Here is a 22,769-nt window from a genome sequence, read left to right on the forward strand (position 1 = left end):
TAAATGGGTTGTGCACGTTCCTCTCCTTTTCCTATACGTTCCTTAGAAAGACGCGGGTAACGACGGTTAAGATAACCTCGTTAAGTCGTGCTTATAGTAGGGAGGCCAATTTCACATTTTCCAATGGCAAAAATGCTTACTGTCGAATTATCATGTCATAAGGTGCTTATTAATACTCCCCCGTTTATTTTTACTTGTCACGTTTTGATTTTTTACGCTGTTTAAGAAATAATAATTAAGATAAATATTTTATCACAATACCCCTAGTAAATGGTGTATAATTGTGTTGGAGTTGGAAAAGTAATTTGAAATGAGTAATAAATACTAAGGGTAAAACAAGATTTTTCTTGTATTAACTTAATATGTGAAAGTTGACAAGTAAAAATAAAAATTTATAGAGGGAATAGTGAATAAGTAAAAGTACTCCCCTTTTAGATGCAATTGGACAACTTTAAATTTGGGGAGTATTTTAAGTAGTTTAACGGTGCAACCGGATTTAAATTAACTAGACAAGGCCAAATTCTAAATACGCGGTGTTAATCCCCATGACATTTTAAGTGGTGATACATTGTGTGGTAGTATTATTTTGAATTGTGTGTGTGTCTGTCAAAGGAATCAATCACTCCTCTAACCTGTGGGCACTTACACGAGCCAACACTTGTCAATTGATGTCGCTTTTACGCTATTCTCCCCACGACCCCGCCCTCCTTTCTCTCTCCACGATTTACATAAATACTCCCCCGTCTTAAAAAGATTATCTTTTATTGATTTGATATGAAATTTAAAAAATAAAGAAAAACTTTTAAAATGTGTGATCCAAAATAAGTTTTAGATATTTGTATGCCATTGTAAATCATCTCATAAAGTGAAGTTGCTTTTAATATAAAAAGACGACAATCTTTTTGAGACAGATTAAAAAAAAAAAAAATCTTTTTGAGACAAAGGGAGTACAATAGAATACAAATACATAAATTTCAGTCATTAACATTGGGCTCGAAAAATCAAACAGCAATGAATCTATCACATACTGATATATTTCGATAATTACTATTCCTACATTTTAATTTGTTTGTTTGATTTTGACTTGGTAAAAGATTTAAGAGAATAAGGAAAACATTTGAATCTTGTGATTTTAAACATGTTATGTGAAAAGTTGAAATTAAAGAGTTGTCAAAAACGAAAAAAGATATCCTTTTTTAAACGAACTTAAAAAAAAAAAGTAAGACAAACAAATTGAAATAGATAGAGTAATATTTTTTTTATGAACACGTGTACACACAAGCTAAGACAGGTTTAGAAGCTGGGGTGGGAGTAGCATTGCTGAATATAATCGGAAGGTTAAATTGTTCCACTTCTTCCAATTGGAACATCATCTTCAAGCAATTTCTTCCAACATTATTCTTTAGGCTATTTTTAAAACATTCTTTAGTTCTTGAGTCATATTTATTTTCGTTTATCATTAATCTCAATTTTTTGCATTGTTTGAATACGTGTAAGTTTTACTATATGAAATCCAATCAATGTGAGACATTCTATATTTCTCAGCAAGGAAATGGGGCAGGTACTGACGGATACCGATGAGTCAGTTTATTTTGCAGCTGCGCGTTATACTCTACTCTTCGAGCCACACAACAATATTCTCTTATACTATAATTTTTTTGAGAGTTGCTAAATTACCACATCAATTTGATTCAAATTTGGCCACATTTATGTAAAAATCATCATAACCTCTATTGTACAATTTTAAATTAAGATAAATTTTGAGAAAAAAGAATAGAAATGACATTAAGTAAGCATAAATTATTAAATTTGACCCAAATAGTAATATAAATTTATTCTATTTGGACCATTATGATCAAAATAGTGTGGCAAAAATATCTTTTCCAATTTGGGTTTCATTGAAAATAGACCAAATTTATGAAGTCGTTAGCAAAAAGTTCAATCATTTAGTCACGAAAGACGGACACGTAAGCACTCTAGACGGACACGTAAGATGGTGAGATTCTCCTAAAATAGTCGCCTTTTTCGTACCCCCGAGGCCCAACCGAGCGAAAACAAAGATTTTGTAAATCTGTTCTTAAGTTTGTGTTTAAAGAATCTGAAGAAGAGTTACACTTTTTGTGATATTTAGATTATCAAGAACTGTCTGTAATTCTTGATTTTGATAACTTAATAATTGTTCCCAATGTATGATGACAAATTACGCAAAATCTAAGTAAAACACGCCAATATCCTCTTAAGGGTTAAGTATGTCAAGTCAGTCGTGATTGAAACTCTTGATGCCATCTGTTGTTTGCATGCTAAAATATGCATAATAAGGGGTGTTCATAGGTCAGTTTTGAGATAAAATCAAAATCAAATCAATCTAGTCGGTTTTTAAAATTATTAAAATCAAATTAAATCAAATATAATACATATCCATTGGTTTGGTTGTAGTCGGTTTGGATCAATTTTTCGATTTTTAAGAAAATTAATGGTATATTTTCCTCTTTCATGCTATCTTCCAGCAATTAGGGGAGAATTTTCTATCATTTTCCAACTTATAATTCGTTATTACTCTTTTATTATAGTAATTATAGTTTTCGATTATGGAGAAAATGTCTTACGATTTATAAATTTTAATTAAGCGAATAAAGTTTATAAGAAATACAAAAAATAAGTCTAGGTAAACTTCATGTTTATTTCTTTGAATAAATGAATTTGAATTCATGGATTTCTTTTTAGAAATGGACTCAAGGTATCAAGTTCATTAGCCTATTAGAGATAAATGAAATTTTGCTTAAAAAGTATACATATTATTTAAAAGTATTTAATATATCACATTTATATAATTATAAAAAATGTGTATAAAATTTGTCGGTTTGGTTCGATTTTTTATTTGGTTTGCTTTTCGTAAAACCAAAATCAAACTAAATGTTATCGGTTTAAAAAAAATTAAAATCAAACCAAACCCAACGCAAATAAATATCAGATTATTTAATCGATTTGGTTCGATTTTCAATTTAAATCGATTTTTTATCAAACTGTGAACACCAAATATTATTCATTAAAGTAAAACACGCAATATCAAAGCAATAAATACTTATGTGACTTAATTTGTAGTATAATGGGTATTGCTTTGTAATTTAAAACGGGTTTGTGGAATTCTTGTTGACCTATGAGTTGTCGCGTTGGAGGATAGTGTGGAACCATATTGCTACTTCTTGGGTTGCAGAAAAATGGAATAGAGGATAAAATTAAATGTATCGAGAAGAATAATTTTCTCCTCGAATTATTTGTAATATTATTGTAAAAAAGAAAGCTGTTAAACTATCACATTAATTTGGCTCAAATTTGCCCATATCTATAAAAAGACCACCATAACCTTTATTTCTAGAATTTTTACTACTAGCAACTTCTCACCAATAATTTTCCCTCCACGACACATTATTAAATACACTAACTTATGCTTATTCAAGTCAAAATATTTTGTAGATTTCAACTTGAAAATTCCAAGGAGAAATAAATAGAAATTTTCAAATAATATCATGTATAGAATGTTCTTCTTGCTTGATCCTTTATGCCAACTTTAATTAAAAAAAAAATCATCATTATTAAAATAATTAGCTCATTTTATAAATATTATTGTCTCCTAGCACTTAAAACAATTGGAGGTAATGTGAAAATATGAATAGGTACAAAATTTTATATAATTGTATAAAAGAAATAAGAAGAAATCAAAATATGAAAAATATAATTGTATAAAATAAACTTTATGTCAAAAATGCATTTGAGTTCTTTTTAGTAATCTTAATATTTTTAAAATATAATAGTTAAAAAAAGAAATTAATACCATAAAATATGAAAAATTATAAAGCAATCAATTAAATCTAATAAAAAATATCAAAATAAAGCTATAGATTTTTCATCAACTCGTCTAATTAATATGCACAAAATAATAAAGTTACATTTGAAAAATTTCAACTTATAGCTTAAACTCTTGAAATTTCTCTTTTTAAATTTTTTTAGAGGAAAAATAACTAACATAGTCACTATTTTAAAGTTATAACTTTAAGAATTACTTTTAAGTTACAAGTAACTAAGTAATCCATGTATGAAAATTTTCTAAAAGTTTTTTTTTTTTTTTAAATAAGGAATAGATTTTTATTATTATTACTCCCTCCATTCCAAAATAAGTGTCTCTTTTAGCTCATGCACAACCCTTAAGAAATTGCTCACTTCTAGAAAATTAAGAGTATTTTTACCAACTTACCCCTAATTAATGCTTAGAAAAATAAAAGTTATTTAATGATTCTTGGTAATAAATAAGGGTAAGTTTGAAAGAATAGGATTAATTTCTTCTTGAAATCCTAAAGCGTCACTTATTTTGAAAACAAAATAAAAAGCCTAAAAGGACACTTATTTTGGAATGGATGGAGTAATTAAGAAAGAAAAGTATGTGTGCATCAAAATTTTTGAGATTCTCAATGTATTGGGAGAGGTTGAGTAAATCGAAAGAAATAAGTTTTTGTCAAATATAATACGTTGTGTCCCGGGCTATGGTTCGAATCGCTCATACCAGAGAAATTTTTGTTACAAGTAAATATGCAACAGAAGCACCGAAAAGGTAATGAAGGAAGTGAGAATGCCAATAAGTGATCAAGGATAAGTATCGACGGACGGGATTACTAAAGAAAATCGCGGCGTTGGAAGGGGGAGAGTTGTAAAAGAGAAATACTTATAAGAATCGCAATGATTGTCAAAAGAAAGAAAGACAAGATGCTTATGGATAGCACGAAAGCAAGCATTACTCGAGGTTTGAAAATATCTCCCGCGCCGTGAAATCGCAAGTCACCGTTTATATCGAATCGCGAGTATGTGTTACGGTGACCATATGAATGATCGTCCCGATATAATGGCTAGTAAAATGGTGCGGAGACGACAATAAATATTTGAAGAGTAACGGAAGCTAGCTAAGTCTCAATTAGCCATTTTGGTATAGGAGAGCCAAGGACTCCGTAGACTCAAGCACACTTGTATTGAAAGGAAGTGATGATTAAGCAAGATTTTATTTTAGTCTCCGGATTATGAGTTATTTGGTAATGATGTTGTATTAGAGGAGAAGTAAATGGGAGGAAAGATTCAAACAAGGATTTGAAAACAATTTGAATAGTGGACTAGTATGTTGCACGTATAATCTTGCGATAGGGGATAACAACGATGACAAGAAAATATTATATGTAAGCATATAAGGAATGGTGCCGAGGATTGTTGTATGTGGTTGAATTGAGTCTCATTTGAATACAAATCCCTTAGCTATGGTATTTTCGACGCATTGGATGAGTAATCTGAAGTAAAGTAATTAATGAGACTAATAAGCCATTAACAAGGAAAATGCTATTGCAAGCCATCTGGGCGATACCATAGGTGGAACTATGATGACATGGTTAGGAATTAAGAAGTACGACAAAAGCATTCGAAAAAAAAGATGGAATGGTATGAATATAAAGTATCACTAGAGAAGCAAGCAAGGAAAAGTGCCGCAGCTGAATAGGAAAGTTGCCAATTAGCAGAGAAGTAAAGGGCTGTGAAATAAAGGAACTAAGCCAACGGAAGGTGAAGTCGTAGAAGTAGGTGACGACAAGATCACAAGAAAAGGATCCAAGGATATAACTAAAAGAGGGAAATTTAAGGAATTAAGAGGTTCGCTTGATTGACAAATCGAAATGATAGACAATAGCCTCAAACTATGGGAAAGACTTATTAAGCGATAGTCGACAAAGGTTAAAAGTAAAAGGAGAAATCCAAAGGAAATGATCAAAGGATATCACGTTTGATTAGATCCATCGGGAGACAATGAAACCTCGTGGAGCAAGCAGTATGATGGCTCCTATTGGAAGAGGGACAAATGAAGGTTACGCACAAAAGCAAGAACGAAAAGATCCGAATTCGACGCGTGATTAAGAATCTTGGTTATTTTTCGACAAACTTTGGATTCACCCCTAATTTATTAAATTGAACCAAGGATCGAAACTTTAAGAGTAAATTGAAGGAAATGGATTATTAAGACAAGAGTTTGAGATGTTTTGATATAAGTACAAGAATTATCATTAGTTAGCCAACTACCGAAGTCCAATCAAGGAAAGAGAAATTAAGCGAGGCATTGCGGTGTTAAATTAGTGGAAGGATAAAGTATCGCAAGAATTAATTCAACTGCTATAGAAAGCAAAGAGTGCTAAATGTGATCAGCTTTGAGGTTATGTTTAAGGAAGTAAGAACAAGAATTTCTAAAAAAATTGGATAAAAGTATGTAGTAATCACGACACGAAAGGGCATACAAGAATGCGAACAACGAAAGCTGAAGAGACAATGAAGGCGATAAAGCATGGAGAGTTAGTGGACAGACAAATAATAAGAAAAAGAGATGACCTTGAGTACAAGCGTAAATCTTGACTACAAAAGAAGAAGAATAGATTGCATAGTTCGGATAAGTTCAGTTTTAACGGGCAAGTAAGACTGCAAGTAAGTAAGATAAACATCGACAAACACAAAAAACATTGATATCTACTTCGGAGCGAGCTCTGCCCTCAACATTCGAGGGACGAATGTTTTAAAGGGGGATGATGTTATACCCCGCATTTTCGTAAAGCATGAGTATGACATGTACCTCACCGTAGTAATGGAGTGTCGAGACGTCCCATGATGTTTTGAAAGGCACAAGCATGGAAAGTACGTAACAACGAAGAAAAAGGGTGAGTTACGATCTCGTAAGTCGTAATCGGAAAGAGTATTTTGGAACACGAGAACATGAACATTATTAGTATAATAGTTGATAAATATCATATATGGAGAGTTTCGAAATATTTTGAGATCGAGCAAATTGAAGAGAAATAAGTTCGACGAAAATTTGAGAAATGCTGGGCGGATTTTTAGTCAACTTTGGAGGCGCATATCTCCTAGTATATATGGAGTTTTAAGGTCTTTTAAGAGCCTAAAATGAAGTTCGTCGAGTCTAGTTTGTAATGCAACAAACCGCTCGTTGATAGGACATCGGAGTAGAGAATTATAGACGTTACAAACTGAGCGAGCCTGATGAAGCAGTAAACAAAATCGCAACAACCGCTAAGATCCGCTTAAAGATCGCTACACAAGACGCTCGCCTCGGCCCCTATATAAAGGGTTAAAATCTCACTTTTTCATCCCAAAAACTTTCAAAAATTTCCAGAAAATTCAGCAACAAAAGGGCTCTTATTCATCACAAAAATTGAGGATTTTGAGTGAAATGTCAAGCTACGGAATATCAATCGAGGTCCGGGCAACGCGTAGACGCGATTATAATTTCGTTTGGTGTTGGAGTTATCTTGGGGACAAGGAAATGATGAAGATTTTGCTACCTTCATAAAAACAAGGTATGAATCATCAAATCCCTCTCTTTATCAAGTTTGATTAAGGGATATTTGAAAGAATAAAGATTATAGTTGTTGTGTTGATGTTGTTGGATTATGGATCGAGGTTGAAGAGAAATTTGGATGAAAATACATATAATTACCTTGTAGGATGTTGAGGATGTTGTTATTGATGTTGTTAGTATTAATTTCAACTTCTTTACGGAAATAAAGTTATTAATTAGCCGTATCCCAAGTTAGTTGGTTGGGAAATTTAGGAAACAAGGCATGCTGGGCTGTTTTATGGCATATGTTGGTGTTGGAAATGATGTTATTACTATTGGTTTTGTTGTTGATGTTGTTGGTTGTTGAATTGGAATTTCGGGCTAGGCACATAAACGGGGAAATGTCCGAATTTCGACAGAATTTAAAAAGGGCTTTCATTAAGTGTTTAAGACGAGCGTATGACGATGATCCTAATGATATTATGAATGGTTCTATATGGAGATTACGAGGCTACGAATAATTCTTAAGCGAGTTGCAAGACAGGAAATAAGTTGGAAGTCGAGAATTTGTCTTCCAGGTATGTTAAGGCTAGTCCCCTTCTTTCTAAAGGCATGATCCTTTCATTATAAACCTTTATGTCGTACCATAATATCATTGTTTCCGCAAATGCTAGAAATCCACGAATCTCGCGATCCTTATGATGTTATTGAGCTCCCAAAGGCATGATTCTTTTCTTACCAAACTATGCTTGAATTCCATGAAAACTCTCATTTCCAAGAATGTTAGAGATTCATGACTTTTAAAGTTTCTATGATGGTAGAGTTGAATAATTTCTTGTATGATAACCATGATGATGATCATAAGGGATTTATTTGTCTAAGCTCCAAGGCATACGGATTTCATGTTATTATGAGATAATTTTATTCACAAGAGATTTCCATGTACTCCGAGCTATATATTATTATGATGACGATATGAGAACGTTGAACCATTTCTTGATGTCTCAATTTTGTTCATGGAAGATGACTATTTCTTTTAAGATTCCAAAAGTACATGACTTGATGCCCTATGAGATTTATGGTCATATTCTACGTTTTCTCTTAATTCTATTCTCCATTGATAGTCTCACCTTAAATTAATTGTTCCTTCATGCGAGACAAAGCGACGATAATTATTCCATAATATAATCGGAGGTTACCGACCTTACGTCACTCCGATACGCTTGTGGGTTTTGATTGGGCTCTTATGCATGCTTTATATATATATATGTATGTATTTTCTCACACCGCGCCGCGCTATAGTCGACGGGCGTGCACGTAGATGTGCACACCACCGCAGCGGTGGGCATGTTATGATATTGCCCCGACGCAGAGGCCCGGACGCAAAGTTAATGATGATAACACCGAGCCTTAAATGGTCGGGCATGATACTACTTATATATCACACCGAGCCTTCATGGTCGGCATGTTACTTTCACACCGAGCCTTTATGGCCGGGCATGTTACTATGTATATGTATGAAATGTTTTTTTTAAAAAGGCTAAGCATGCATGACATCCGCCTTATGAGGCATCCAGATGTTTAGGTTATCTCTCTTACTCATTGTTACTTTTCATATCTATATTATGTTATTATTCATGCCTTACATACTCGCACATTATTTGTACCGACGTCCCTTCGTGGACGCCGCGTTTCATGCCACGTGTGTGTATACGACGAGGCAGTAGAGGATATGGCTAGAAGATGTTCCAAATTGGATTGCGAGCTCCATTTCTTTCGAGTGTTGCCGAGTCGAGTATCCATGTCATGATATAATGATTTATGTTAGAGACTTTGCGTACGTAGTCACGTATACGGATGCCGTCTTGTAGGCGGCTATTTAAGCCGATGTATCCTTATACATTACTTTACGTATTTCATATGATTACAGTTTACTTGGTTTAAGAAAGACGAAAAGAATTTTTTTTTTTCTGAAAAGCTTCCGTTATGCATTTCAATTCATGACCTGCAAGTCCAATGAGACTATGAGTATAACGAGAGCCAGTGGGTTCGCTCGACTCTAAGTAAGGGTCGGGTGCCCATCATGCCCCATCAGGACTGGGGTGTGACAAATCCCAAAGTTGAATTGATGAGAGAGAATTTCATGCAAATTTTGAATTAATGAACTTTGAAAGGAAAAAAAATAAAAATAATATAATAAATTATTAAATTTAATTTAGATATTCATGTAAATTTATTAAATTATCCTCATTTATCAATGTAAAAATAGATGTAACGAATTTCCAAGTACAGGTAGAAAGGATTAAAATGTTGTCATTCAACATGAGTTAACGTGGTGATCTCACTTTTTGGAGGACTAATTTTGAAAGAATTTAAAAAGAAATCAATAAGCTTCAATTAAAATAAGATGGTGAGGCATAGCCATCACTGGTGGAGCCACATAGAGTCGAGGGTGTTCATCCGAATTCCTTTAAAAAAAATATTATTTTTACAAGATTAAAATTATTTTTTATATATATACAGCAGATGATGAACCTCCTTAAGCTTCTTCGTATGTTTACTTTTTTATATTTTGAATCCCCTCAACGGAAATTCTGGCTCCGCCACTGAGCCATCGTTAAGGAAAAAATTAAGAAAAACTAAAGTAGGTTGGAATTGTTATTCCTCAATATTAGAAGTACTATGAGAGTGGGAGAAAAAGAATTGGATAAGTGGTTTGCCCTTAATGAATTATCATATAATCCTCTTTTTTGGGTCGACAAAGCTTCATTATTGGGAGATATGATTAAAATTAAAAAGCAAAACACGAGTTTAATGTTATTTGAAAGCCAAAAACAGTAGCCATTATTGAAAAATATTTTCCAGATACGAGAAAGGTAAAGGATTGAAGTAAGAAATATATTAAAAGTTCTACTTGAAAAAAAAAAAAAACACCTTTTAGAACTTGGTGCTTGGGTTATGAGAAAAGAATATAGAGCCCTTTTGGATTAGCCGAAAAAAATGATTTTTAAGCATAAGCTTAAAGTACTTTTTAAGTGCTGAAAGTTATTTTATAAATAAGTAGTTATGTGTTTGGATAAAAGTGCTTGAAGGGATTTTAGAAGTAAAGGTAGTATTGAAATTAATAGAAAATATAAGGAATAAAAGGATAAAATTGTTGGTCAAATCAAAATGATTTTTAAGCCCAAAAAAAGTAAGTTGGGTTGAGCAAATTTTTGGTTTTGGCTTATTTTAAGCACTTTTTAACTTAATTTAAGTTTTTTGCTATTTTTTTCAAACACCAAAATAAGTTAAAAATGGCTTATAAACTAGTTTGACCAACTTATAAACCAATCCAAATGGGCTCATAAAAAAGGTGCTTCTTTTTATGATTTGCTCAGACTCTGAGTTATATCGCCAAGATTGAGTTACGATCCGGTGTTTTATAACACTTCTCCTGTCTCAAATTATCTATTGTTTTTTAATTTTACACGTCTCTTAAGGAATATTAATTAGGAGGACTATTTGACTAACATTACTCCTATTTTATGTTTAAGTTATAATCTTTCTCCATTAAATGTTTACCTTATTTCTGTGTCAGCTCTATTAATAACAATATTCTACTAAAGGCAAAAATAAAAGAAAAAAAACTAATTGTGTCTTGAACTTCCAAAATAACAAATAATTTGAGATAATTATTTTTAATAACTACGATAAATAATTTGAGATGGAAGAAATATATTTTTACCTAATTAAATTTTAAATGAGTTGAGTTATGACCCGTTTATTAGCTTGACTCGTTTTAATCCGCTTTGCCACCTGTAAGTTTATAAAACCATCCATCAAGTACGTAAATACACATAATTTGGTGTGATTGTCTTAAAGAGGCCATTATTTGGATGACATTTTAAAATCTAATCATGAAGTGAGGTGTGCTCATGAATAGCAGGAGCAAAAGGTTAAAGAATGAATAAACATCGGTAAAAGTAATCAGAGCGTAAATAATGCAGGACCGTAGCTTTTTACTGTCTTATTTGATTGGCGTTAACATCGGGAGAAATATATTTTTGATCCTATACAAACTTTTTTAGTTTTATAATTCTTTTATAAGAGATTTTTATTTTTTTCATAAAAAATTTGAAAAAAATATATAAGAGATTTGAAAAAAATATTTTCATCTATTCATATTGTAAGAGGTCAAAAAATCTTATTTCCTCATTAACATTTGGTCTCCCCTTTTGTTTTTGATATTAAAATGAACTCTCATGCACTCCTCCATCTATTCCAATTTGTTTAATACTTTTAGCTTTTCAAGAGTTAAACTTTTTAATTTTAATCGTGTGTTAAAATATAAAAATTTTAAATTTTTTGAAATAAAATTTACATATTTAAAAATTATGTAAAAAGTACTAAAAGTCATTATTATTAATAATTTAAAATATTTGAAAGACGTGTAAAAATTTTAGGATTAAAGAATAACTCGTTTTATTCTCAAAAAATAAAAAGTGTCAAATAGAATGGGAAGGTGGGAGTAAAGTAATTCTTTCTGAGCGTCGTCATTATGCAATTATGGTTAGTATACTAAGGTCGGCAATAAGGGTGTCAACCGGTTCCAACCGAACTGTTATGGAACCGTTAAGGAACCGGTTCCGGTTAAAAAACCGGAACCGCTTAACCGTTCCGCTTAACCTAAGTTCGCTTTTCGATTTTAAACTCCAAACCGGAACCGGTCCGGTTTGGAGTGTTTAAAATATGTTTTTTTTTTGTTTTTTGTATTATATATATATATTATAGTATTTATTTGTATATTGTAGGTATATTTACATATGTTATACAACTTTATAATTAAAGTTTAAATATTTATCGACTAACAACTTAACAAAGAAAAATGTTAACGTATTAGTGTTTTTCGTATACATATATATGTATAACTTACATATGTTATATATATGTATACTTATATATATATGTATATATACTTATATACTACATATACTTATATATATGTATAACTTAATATATATACTATATATATGTATAACTTAATATATATACTAAATATATGTATAACTTAATATATATACATATATACTATATATACTTAATATATATACTAAATATGTGGATAACTTATATATATATACTATATATATGTATATATATGTACTATATACTATATATACTTATATATAGGTATAACTTAATATATATACTATATATACATATATACTATATATACTATATAATATATATACTAAATATATGTATAACTTATATATATATATATATATATATTAAGTTATACATATATATATAACTTACATATACTTATATATATGTATAACTTAATATATATATACTTATATACTATATATACTTATATATATGTATAACTTAATATATATACTATATATATGTATAACTTAATATATATACTAAATATATGTATAACTTAATATATATACATATATACTATATATACTATATATACTTAATATATATACTAAATATGTGTATAACTATATATACTTAATATATATACTAAATATATGTATAACTTAATATATATACTAAATATGTGGATAACTTAATATATATACTATATATACTATATATACTTATATATAGGTATAACTTAATATATATACTATATATACATATATATATATACTATATATACTTAATATATATACTAAATATATGTATAACTTAATATATATACTAAATATGTGGATAACTTAATATATATACTATATATATATATATTATATATAGGTATAACTTATATATATATATATATACTATATATACTATATATACTATATATACTATATATACTTAATATATATACTAAATATATGTATAACTTAATATATATACTATATATATATTAAGTTATACATATATATGTATAACTTACATATACTATATATACTTATATATACTATATATACTTATATATAGTATATACTATATATACTTATATATGTTTAAGTATACTATATAACTTAATATACTTATAAGTATATTCTTAGTATATTTTAGGTATATTCCTAACTTAATAAAAGTAAAAATATGAACACAAGTAAATAGAAGTAAGCTCAATGAGCCATATTTTTATTCATTCTTGGATAACATTTATTTGCAAGTTGTATTTTTTTTTAACTTGCAAATAATACATGAGTTGTACAAAAATAGTAGAATAATAAAATCACCAATTTTGAACCATTTCGTTAATTTCCACACATCATATTCGGTCATGGAAATATCTTCAAAGTCTTCCATTTGGTCCGGTCCACTAGCTATCAAATCTTCAATTTCTTCCTCTTCGCCTTCCTCCGCTTTTGAGTTTTGGTTGCGTCGCTCCGATCTAATCCAATCTCGAATGCACAATAGTACTTGCAAGCTAAAGCCGGATAATGAATGTCTATGGTCTCCAATTTGTCTGTCTTCCTTGGCAAATGCGCTCTCCGAAGCCACGGTTGATACTTGAACCGTAAGGATATCTCGAGCCATTCTTGAAAGTACCGGATAGCTTGCCTTGTACTTCTTCCACCATGCTAAGACGTCCACCTCATCCAGCTTGGTTGATATCTACATTTGGGTGCATCAAATAAAAGTTATATTCATCAAAGTTTAAAGAGAAGAAGAAGTTGGCCGTGAATGTAAAACTTTTAAACCCGACAAGCCCTTTTTGCTACTTTGAGAAGTAGGGCGGAGCAACGGTGCCGCACGTTCTTCCAAACTAGAATAATGAGTAAAAACTTTTCTAAACTCATCATCAATAGCGAGTTCGGCTTCAACGAAAGATGGTTGAGTTCCCGCTTCAATTTCTAAAAAATGTATAAATTTGACTAACCAAATTTTTAGTATAAGATAGCTTTAAACAAGGATTTAAAAGGGAACCCAATATAAATAAAGTTGGGATGGAAAAAAATACTTCTTAAATTTGATTATCATTTCAAAAATAGCCACTTGATAATCGGGTTTATGTTTATACTTTGTAAAACTCTAGCTATTTCCGCTAAGTAGGCTAAAATTTGCTACCGTGGGATAAAATTGTCTAAAAAAGCAAGAGTTGCATTATTAAAATTTTCTAAGAGTTCAATACATTCTTTAACATCTTCCCAATGCATAAAATTTAACCAATCCTGACTATCGGTATTATATTTGTTGTGAACTTGTTGTATGGGAATCCTATACTCATATGCTTGTTGTAGCATAATGTAAGTGTAGTTCCACCTAGTCTCAATTTCTATTTGAATTTTCCTAGGTCTAAGGTTATTTTCCACACAAGCATTCTTAAAATCTCTAATTCTTCCCCTATTAGCATTACAAAAAAGAAACGCAACAGCATTTCTAACTTTTTGAACAGTAATCATCAAAATGCTCAAGACCATCTTTAACAATTAAATTTAAAATGTGACAACTACATCTTACATGAAAAATATTTTTAGAGGAGGGTTTATTTCTTTTTTTAAAAGACCAACTCGCCTTTGTATTATTAGAAGCATTATCTAAAGCAATACAAAGTGTTTTTCTATAAATGTTAAAAAATCTCATAATAGTAGACATTGAATCGGCTAAAAATTTTCCATCGTGACGACCTTTTCCTTCGTCATATAAAAAGTTATAATTCTTTTTTGCATAACCCATTGTCATCAACCCAATGACATGTAATAGCAAAAAATCTAAATGGTTAATACTAAGACCCAAATCAATGGTAAGACAAACATTACAATTTAAAGAATTAAATACGTGGCGCAAATAAAATCTATATTTTTAAACAAATCTATAACATCGGCTCTACAAGTACTTCTAGGAATACCCTCAAATAACGGATTATAACAACGTTGAATGTAAGTAACAAACCCCAAACCCGAGGGAAAGGAAAATGGTAAACAATCATAAGCTACCATTTTAGCTATTTCTACGCGTTCTTTTTTCTTGTCATACTTAAAATTTCTACCGGTTCGTGGGTCTATCGTCATTTGAATCCCCCCATATTTGAACCCGTTTGCTCTCCCCAAGTATCCATATGTTTGGTTCTCATATGAGAATTTAGTGTACCCGTTCCACCATCCTTACCGCTCCTTGCTTAAAACTAAATACTTGTCCACATATGTTACATGTAGCCGATTGGCTTTCCTATTCTTAGTCATAAATTTCCAAATTTTAGCTGTTGGCTTACGAGTTCTAGGCGGTTTGTCTTGTGTATGTGATTGTGCAGATACATGTATCTCCTATGGGATTTTCGTGGGGTTGTGTTTCATCATCATCATTTAAGTCTTCATTAAAAGTGTCGGTAAAATGTTGTTGCATTGCCTCATGACCTAAAAGTGGATTATTTCCACCAACATCAATACCTACATTAGGTGTTTCTTCCACAAATGTTTCCTCATTAAGCGCACCTCTAACAATACGACTACTACTACCGCACCACGTCTTAATCTCTTTGACATTATTAAATAGAATTAATTTAAATCACAATCAAATAAATCACAAGAAAATAAATTACAACAAATTAAATTGCGTAAATTAAATTGCGTAAATTAAATTGCTAGAATTAAATTGCTAAAAATAAAGATAGAGTTGGAACGAAGGTACCAAATTGCTTGATTAATTTCAAAGAAAGTCAAGGCGGCTAGAATTGCAAATCCACCAAAGCTACTTCGGATTGTTGCAAAATCACCAACTCCACCAACAATATTATAATTGCAAAATTAATAATTGAAAGTTGAAACTATAATAAGACTTTGTGGCTAGTTATTGCAAAATAATTATAATTGAGAGATTGAGATTTGAGAGAAAGATGAAGAAGAGTGAATTGGTGTAATTAAAATGAAAATGAAGAAGGGTTTATATAGGGGTGGGGGATGGGTTAAAGTGTTAAAAAAAAAAAATTGGGGGCCAAAAATTAACAAAATGGCCGTTTGGCAACGGCCATTTTTGCAAATGGACCGTTGCCAACGGTCCATTAACGGCTGGCCCAACGGCTATTTTTTTTTTTTTTTTTTTTTTTAATTTTAAACCGGTTAAGTCCGGTCCGGTTTCTTGGGCTATCAAGTTTAACCGTTCCCGGTTCCTAAAATATTGGAACCGGACCGAGATAATACAATTACCGGAACCAATCGTTAACCTGCCTACCGGTTCCGGTTCCGATTTCCGTTTAATCGTCCCGTTACCGTTAAACCGGTTAGCCCGAACCGGTTGACACCCTTAGTCGGCAATATGAAACTTCGTCGCATTTAACATAAGATCAAGTTGGCGGTAGACGTGGCATCTTTACACTGCCTCCTTGATGGGATTCAAAAAGGCAAAATAAATGACTAGTACTCTATTTTTACGACGTCAATAATGACTGTATTCTATACATTTAGCTCTTTTAGTCATCAATCATATAAAAAGGAAACTGGCTAAAGATGGTGAAACATCTTAGGAAAGTCTCTTATAAGGGCTTAATTAAGGTTGAATTTGGTTCAGTACTTTCCTTTCACTTGTTACGTTTATTAGTTAAACAATAAGTACGTTCAATAATTGGAATTGGTATTTTATCCTAGTACAAAATTTTGTACTATGAAGAAGTAGAGAAGAGGCTGCAGATAGTCTTTTGCAGAGATATACTTATCATGTTTCCTTCCCAGATTAAAGTAAGAACAAATTGCTATTGATTAAAAAAAATAATATAAAAAGATGATAAAAGAAGAGTATAATACTATAAAACGATGTCATGGACCAAATTAAGATGATAAGACAACTAGAAAAAATTAGGAGAAATAGTTATTTGACTCTTTACAAATTTTGTTTAGTTTTATGATCCTTTTACAATAGATTTTTGTTTTTTACACATAATAGATAAAAATAATACATAAGAAATTTGAAAAAGTCACTTTCTTATATTCAGATCATAAGAGCTAAAAGATCTCATTTCCTTCAAAGAATAATTCATATCGAAATAATCATCTTTGAAAATAAACCACAGAAATGACAAAAAATGGCTAAATAGAATTCAAGCTTTTATGATCATTGTCAGAAAATCAGGAGTCTTATATCAAACCTTTTATTTATTTATTTGTTATTATTATTAAAACAACAGACAAGACAAAAGAAGAAGACTTTTCATAATATAACACCCAAAATATAGAATTTTTTGGTTGGATAATTGTATCTAATTCATCGGTATATTAATTGAATTAATAACTTAAATCTCATTATTATCCAAATTATTATTGATTATAACCAAATTTACATCAACAATTTAATTAAATATCTGTGGGACACTTAGTAAGATCAAAAGCTAATTTTAAGAAAATTAAGCATGCCTAAAATGTTGACGCAGATTATGCGTATGTCTATTTTTTTAAAAGAGGACCAATGGTCAAATCATTATCCTAAACGTGGCTGACGGTGACTTGAAAAGAAAACAAAAGACTAAAAAGAGAGAAAGCAAATAAGGAACGATAGCTGTATGTGGAAGTGATAAGCTTGAGCTACAAGCAAATGTGTTTTCGTTGCAATTAATTGGCTGTGTAATACCCGAACATCTTCTGCTTTTTGCCATGGAAGGGCAGAGAACAATTAGTTATTTATAAATTGGACATATCATTTAAGAATCACTCTAATTATCACCAAACTAAGTCGGCTGATTTAAAAGCTGTGGAAAATATACTTTCAATCACTGTGAATCAACTCTTAAGTAGTTAAACAATTGTTATTTAAGGAGGGGAAAAGGGTCAAAAATACCCCTCTACTTTCATAAATTGGCTATTTTTGCCCTCCATAATAAATTGGGGTCAAAAATACCCCTCTTAAGTTCATATTTAGCAAATTCTATGAACATCAGGACTTTATCCAAAGAAATAGCGAAGGCTTGAGGCAGACATTAATGTTCTTTTGGAATATTATAACAAAATGATATTAGTTGTGAAAATTGTTACAGCATCCTCTTATATAGAATATTAAGAAAAGATTAAAAAAAAATATACTTAAAAAATAACAAGTGCTAATTTTACAGTCACACTTTAAATATGAGACTCTTGAAGTCTTCTTGAAGTCTCCTTTGTAAATTTCACTTCTCTATTACTCTAGTACAATAAACTAAAAGAGATTAACCTATGAAACAATATTCTAAAAATTCCAGATGCTTTCAGGGAGAGGATAGTAGATGGAATTGTCATACAGAAGAGGACCTGGTACTTCACCAACAAGAGTTTCTAAGCTATTGATTTGGCTTGTAGAGTCATAATTATTAATTATAATTGTGCCCGGCATATAATTAGCATTAGACACTTGTTGCTGCAATGTCTCAGCTGGATAATAAGCCTCAGAAGAGAATCCATTAGAGCCATCAAGAGCAACCGCTTCCATTGGACCAACGACATTTGATGAATAGGAAGAACAAAACAGTTTAATAGTATCATCATCCAAAACCTTGGAATTCTGGCCATCTTGAAAGGCTGTTTTTACCAGTTCCATAGCATAAGCCTATTATCACATGAAGTAGAAAGGGAATAAAAGCAAGTCAGTCATTAATCCTCATGACAAAATATTACTGTACCTAATTCTTTTTGCTAACTATATATTCGGTATCGATCTGGAACCACAAACTAATTCTAATTTAGGCCACGTAAAGCCTACTAAAGAGGACAACACTCCCGGCCAGAATCTTTTTCTCGGGACTTAAAATTCGAGACCTGTAGTTAAGAATGACTCTTCCATCCTTGCCAGTGACAAAATATTAGTATACTGCTTGCTTGTTGAATAAAAATGTTAAAAAGGAAGTGAAAAAAGGTAAAATTAGAACCTTATGAGGTCCAGTCAGCTTTTCGACCGACAGGAACTGCCCCTCTTGGTATATTCCGAGCAATTCTCCCACATCACTAAATACCACTGGTACGCTTTCCTGGGAATGGGCAGAAGGATACACGTATCTTTTCAAGTCAAGTTTACTCTTTGCCTGGTTAACTGCTGCATCCAATTTCTTAACGCACATATGCCTGCCGATGATCTTTACATATGCAATATGCAAATGTTTCAGTAGTTCATTATGCAACATGAACAAAAAGAGAAAGTGCACTAGATTGGCCTTAGTAAAACAAATTAACATCATAGTGAAGACAAAATATCAAATTAAAACAGCTAGCTAGAAGTTTCAATTCATAACTCTTTAACTAGTTAAAACATGTAACCAGCTATGACGACCAAAAAAAATAATAAACTACCGGCCGGCAGGTGAAATCATGGAGCTGAGATGCAAGCTACAGCTTGAACCGCTTGCCAATAGACGGGAAGTGGGGGAAAATATCTATGGAGCTGAGATATAAGTTGGCTCCCTACCCTTACTAATTAATTTTGCTTATCTCTGCAACTACTGGTCCAACTATTTTTACCATCCATATTAGATATGATGGACAGGAATAGTAACCTTCATCCGAAAGAGGTTAAAGTAAAATTTTAATTAAGCACTAAAAGTTTTTATATCCTCAACTATATATGCTGTTGAAGCGATTTCTATTAAGAGGGGCGAAAAGTCTTACTTTTAGTAGGTTATCACGGTTCAGAAAATATTGAATTAACAAGTCCCTGACAGTTTTAATGTTTTCCTTCATTAAACGATCATGATAAGTACCGTCATTGCCAATCGTCTGCAGTTTCCATACTTGATCATCAAGATTTAGAGGCCTCTTGCTCTTGGGCACTGCAAAATTCAAACAATATTTATATATGCAGCATTGGGATCAAATTTAGGAACAAGAATATATGATTAATTAGAAAGTCTTACTGGAACGACGATCCATCACGAAGAATGGTTCAGTGGCTGCTTCCTTAATTCTAGTTCCAATATCGTAGGGATGCACAGCTCTTGCACCTAGTCTCAACTCACGTTTTCTCATAGGGTTTTTAGTATGTTTGAATGAAATATGACTTACAGAAACTGTGCCATCTTTCAATCTGACATGAGGATCTCCTCGAATCAGCGATTTGTCACCAGTACAACTTGCAAAGTCTTTCTCAAGGACAACTATTTCCACCTCTGCTGATGCTTCTGGCTCAGATTTAACAATATTCTCAGTACGGCAATCAACTAAGTCTAGATTTAAGGTGTTGCCCCGATCTCCACCTACGGGTAGCCCAGTATAAACTGTACCATTTATGTTGCTTGAAAACTTTAATTTTAAATGCCGTGATCCACACTGATCACAAGGGTTCGAATTTTCCTGCTCTTTCCTGTGCAATATGTACAAGTCCCACTATCATATAAAAAGCAATGGAAAAAGATAAGAACACAAATTTGTGTATCAAACACCAGCAGGAACAGGATTAATGAAAATAAAAGTAGCAAGGACGACGACAATGATGATTAATAATTATAAGTATTAAGAAAAGGACGCTTATCGTTGCCTTGGGCCGGTTGAAATCTCGTCAACTTTCGGTTCAACTCCCTGCAGCCTGTATAGTTTCACTAATTAGATGACAGAAGCTAAGACTGAAAATCAAATCAACAGGGCCCAAAATAAAAAGTAATGGTACTGTTTTTTTAAATCATCTTGTCATGAATAGAAGACATAAACATCAAAGACCAATAAATTAGATGACTATCAGCACAAGAAATTGACCAACATATTCAGAAGCTAATGAACGATGAAGTGAACAAATTCTTGGAAGAGGTAAAGAGAAATTAAATGTCACGCTTAGCTATTAGCACACAATTGTAAGTACAAATAGACCACTAGGATTTTAGGGACATAATGCGATAGCATATATCCTAGAAATAGATCGATTGAGGTTGAAATAAAACACCTAAGTGGCCAAGTTGCAATAATAAGTCACTAACAAATTAACCCTTTTCCCTGCCGAAAAAGAACGATCCCTTGTCAAAATTATTTTGGCACAACAAGAAGTTGCATTAAAATTATTTTGACACAAATAACATAATTACGTTGACTTCGTGTGGTATTTGCTCCAAATTCTACTACCTCCGGTCCATCTCATCAACTTAACTGTCTCCATTTTTGGCTTCCAATCTTCAATTGCTAATTGTTAGAGCTAAGGAGGTGATACACAGATTAATGTTCATTGGCAATAAATTAAATGTAACGATTCAGAAACTATACGACAAACCTTATTAGACTAGCTATTAGTTAACCAAGTTTCTATCTCAATATATCAATACTAATAAGCTGGAGTATATATATTATCAAAGGAGTATATATATATATATATTTCGAAAAAAACTACAGTTGTCATTTTCTGAGATTTTTGTGCTAAACAGTCACATGATGTGCTAGTTACTTCTCCGACAACCTGCACAGGGCGAGAAAGTGATGTTAAGACTTTTGAATAACACCAAATATTTTGCTACTAATATTTGGTGAGTCATATTAGCTTCTTCTTAGAAGCTTTTTCTGAATTACAAATAAATAAATTAAAATGGATTGCTAAATAAAAAAGAAAAAGGCAACCCTAAAAGGTTCATGAGCCCTATTTTAATAAGGAGTATCACGCTAATTAGGCACAAGAAGCATGTAAACAACTACTATAGTACCAACATATGAAGGTATAAAGACAGGTGTAAGATATAGATTTAATGCAGATGCTACTCACAGCTGGATCAATGCATAGCCGCCTTATTGACTTGAGTAAACGCAAGACTTGGAACACAACCATAACGGACCTGATCATCAACAGCCCAAAATGAAGTAAAACTAGTAGAAGAGAGCAAAATTAAATGAAAATTTCAGTTTTTAATCAATACTGTTAATCCCCAGCTGGAACATGCAAATCATTAACGGTATCAGATATTCAGAAATACTAAATAACACCAAGCAAGATGAAAAGCGAAGATAATAACAAAAAAGCCAAGATAAAGGGGAAAGAGAGCGAGGGAGAGAGGGCACAGACTTTAGTTTGGGGAGTTTTCTCGTCTTATGAAATGAGGACCAGGTAGGGCCTGAATAACTAGGAGAGAGGCCCATGCACCTTTAGTTTGCAAGTGTTTTTTTTCTTTCTAAAAGCTAGTGACTATATTGTTAAAGTAGAAGACTAGTTTTTGAAAATGTATTTTAGTACTAAAGCGAGAGACAGCGCACATAATTTACAGCAAATCGCGATACACAATAAAACCGCGTATGTAGATAAGTTAGCGGCCCATGAAACCGCGTATGTAGATAAGTCAGCGGCCCAACGCTACCGAGAAATATCAGTGAAACCGAAATGCAAACCGAAACCGCGTATGACTACTCTTTTGAAAAGTCATTGTAACTCCAATGGCATAGGAAAAAAAAACATGAAAGGGGAAATGAAAAAGATATAGTAAGACAAATAGACAAATTCAAAAAAGAGAAAAACAGCAACCAACTTAGGTTAGCATGTAAGAATGGTCGTACAGAATGTTTGATTAAGTTTTCAAAATCTGTTTATA

General features: G+C 31.8%; 2 protein-coding genes across 2 annotated transcripts in view; both read right to left on the reverse strand.

The window, feature by feature from the left end:
* The window catches only part of LOC132044447 (calmodulin-binding protein 60 A-like), a 55,852-nt gene that overhangs the window by 12,743 nt on the left and 20,340 nt on the right, over nt 1–22,769 (reverse strand). The gene's annotated exons all lie outside the window — the stretch shown is intronic.
* Nucleotides 18,237–22,348, reverse strand: LOC132044433 (calmodulin-binding protein 60 A-like). Its single transcript, XM_059434910.1, has 7 exons — nt 22,250–22,348; nt 21,953–22,022; nt 20,750–20,790; nt 20,130–20,575; nt 19,885–20,045; nt 19,152–19,355; nt 18,237–18,832 (listed from the first exon to the last, which is right to left on the reverse strand). The coding sequence occupies exons 1-7, from the start codon at nt 22,321–22,323 to the stop codon at nt 18,476–18,478; spliced, it is 1,353 nt and encodes a 450-aa protein (XP_059290893.1). The 5' UTR covers nt 22,324–22,348; the 3' UTR covers nt 18,237–18,475.

Source organism: Lycium ferocissimum, unplaced genomic scaffold, assembly GCF_029784015.1.
Source record: "Lycium ferocissimum isolate CSIRO_LF1 unplaced genomic scaffold, AGI_CSIRO_Lferr_CH_V1 ctg45, whole genome shotgun sequence".
Classification (NCBI taxonomy): Eukaryota; Viridiplantae; Streptophyta; class Magnoliopsida; order Solanales; family Solanaceae; genus Lycium; species Lycium ferocissimum.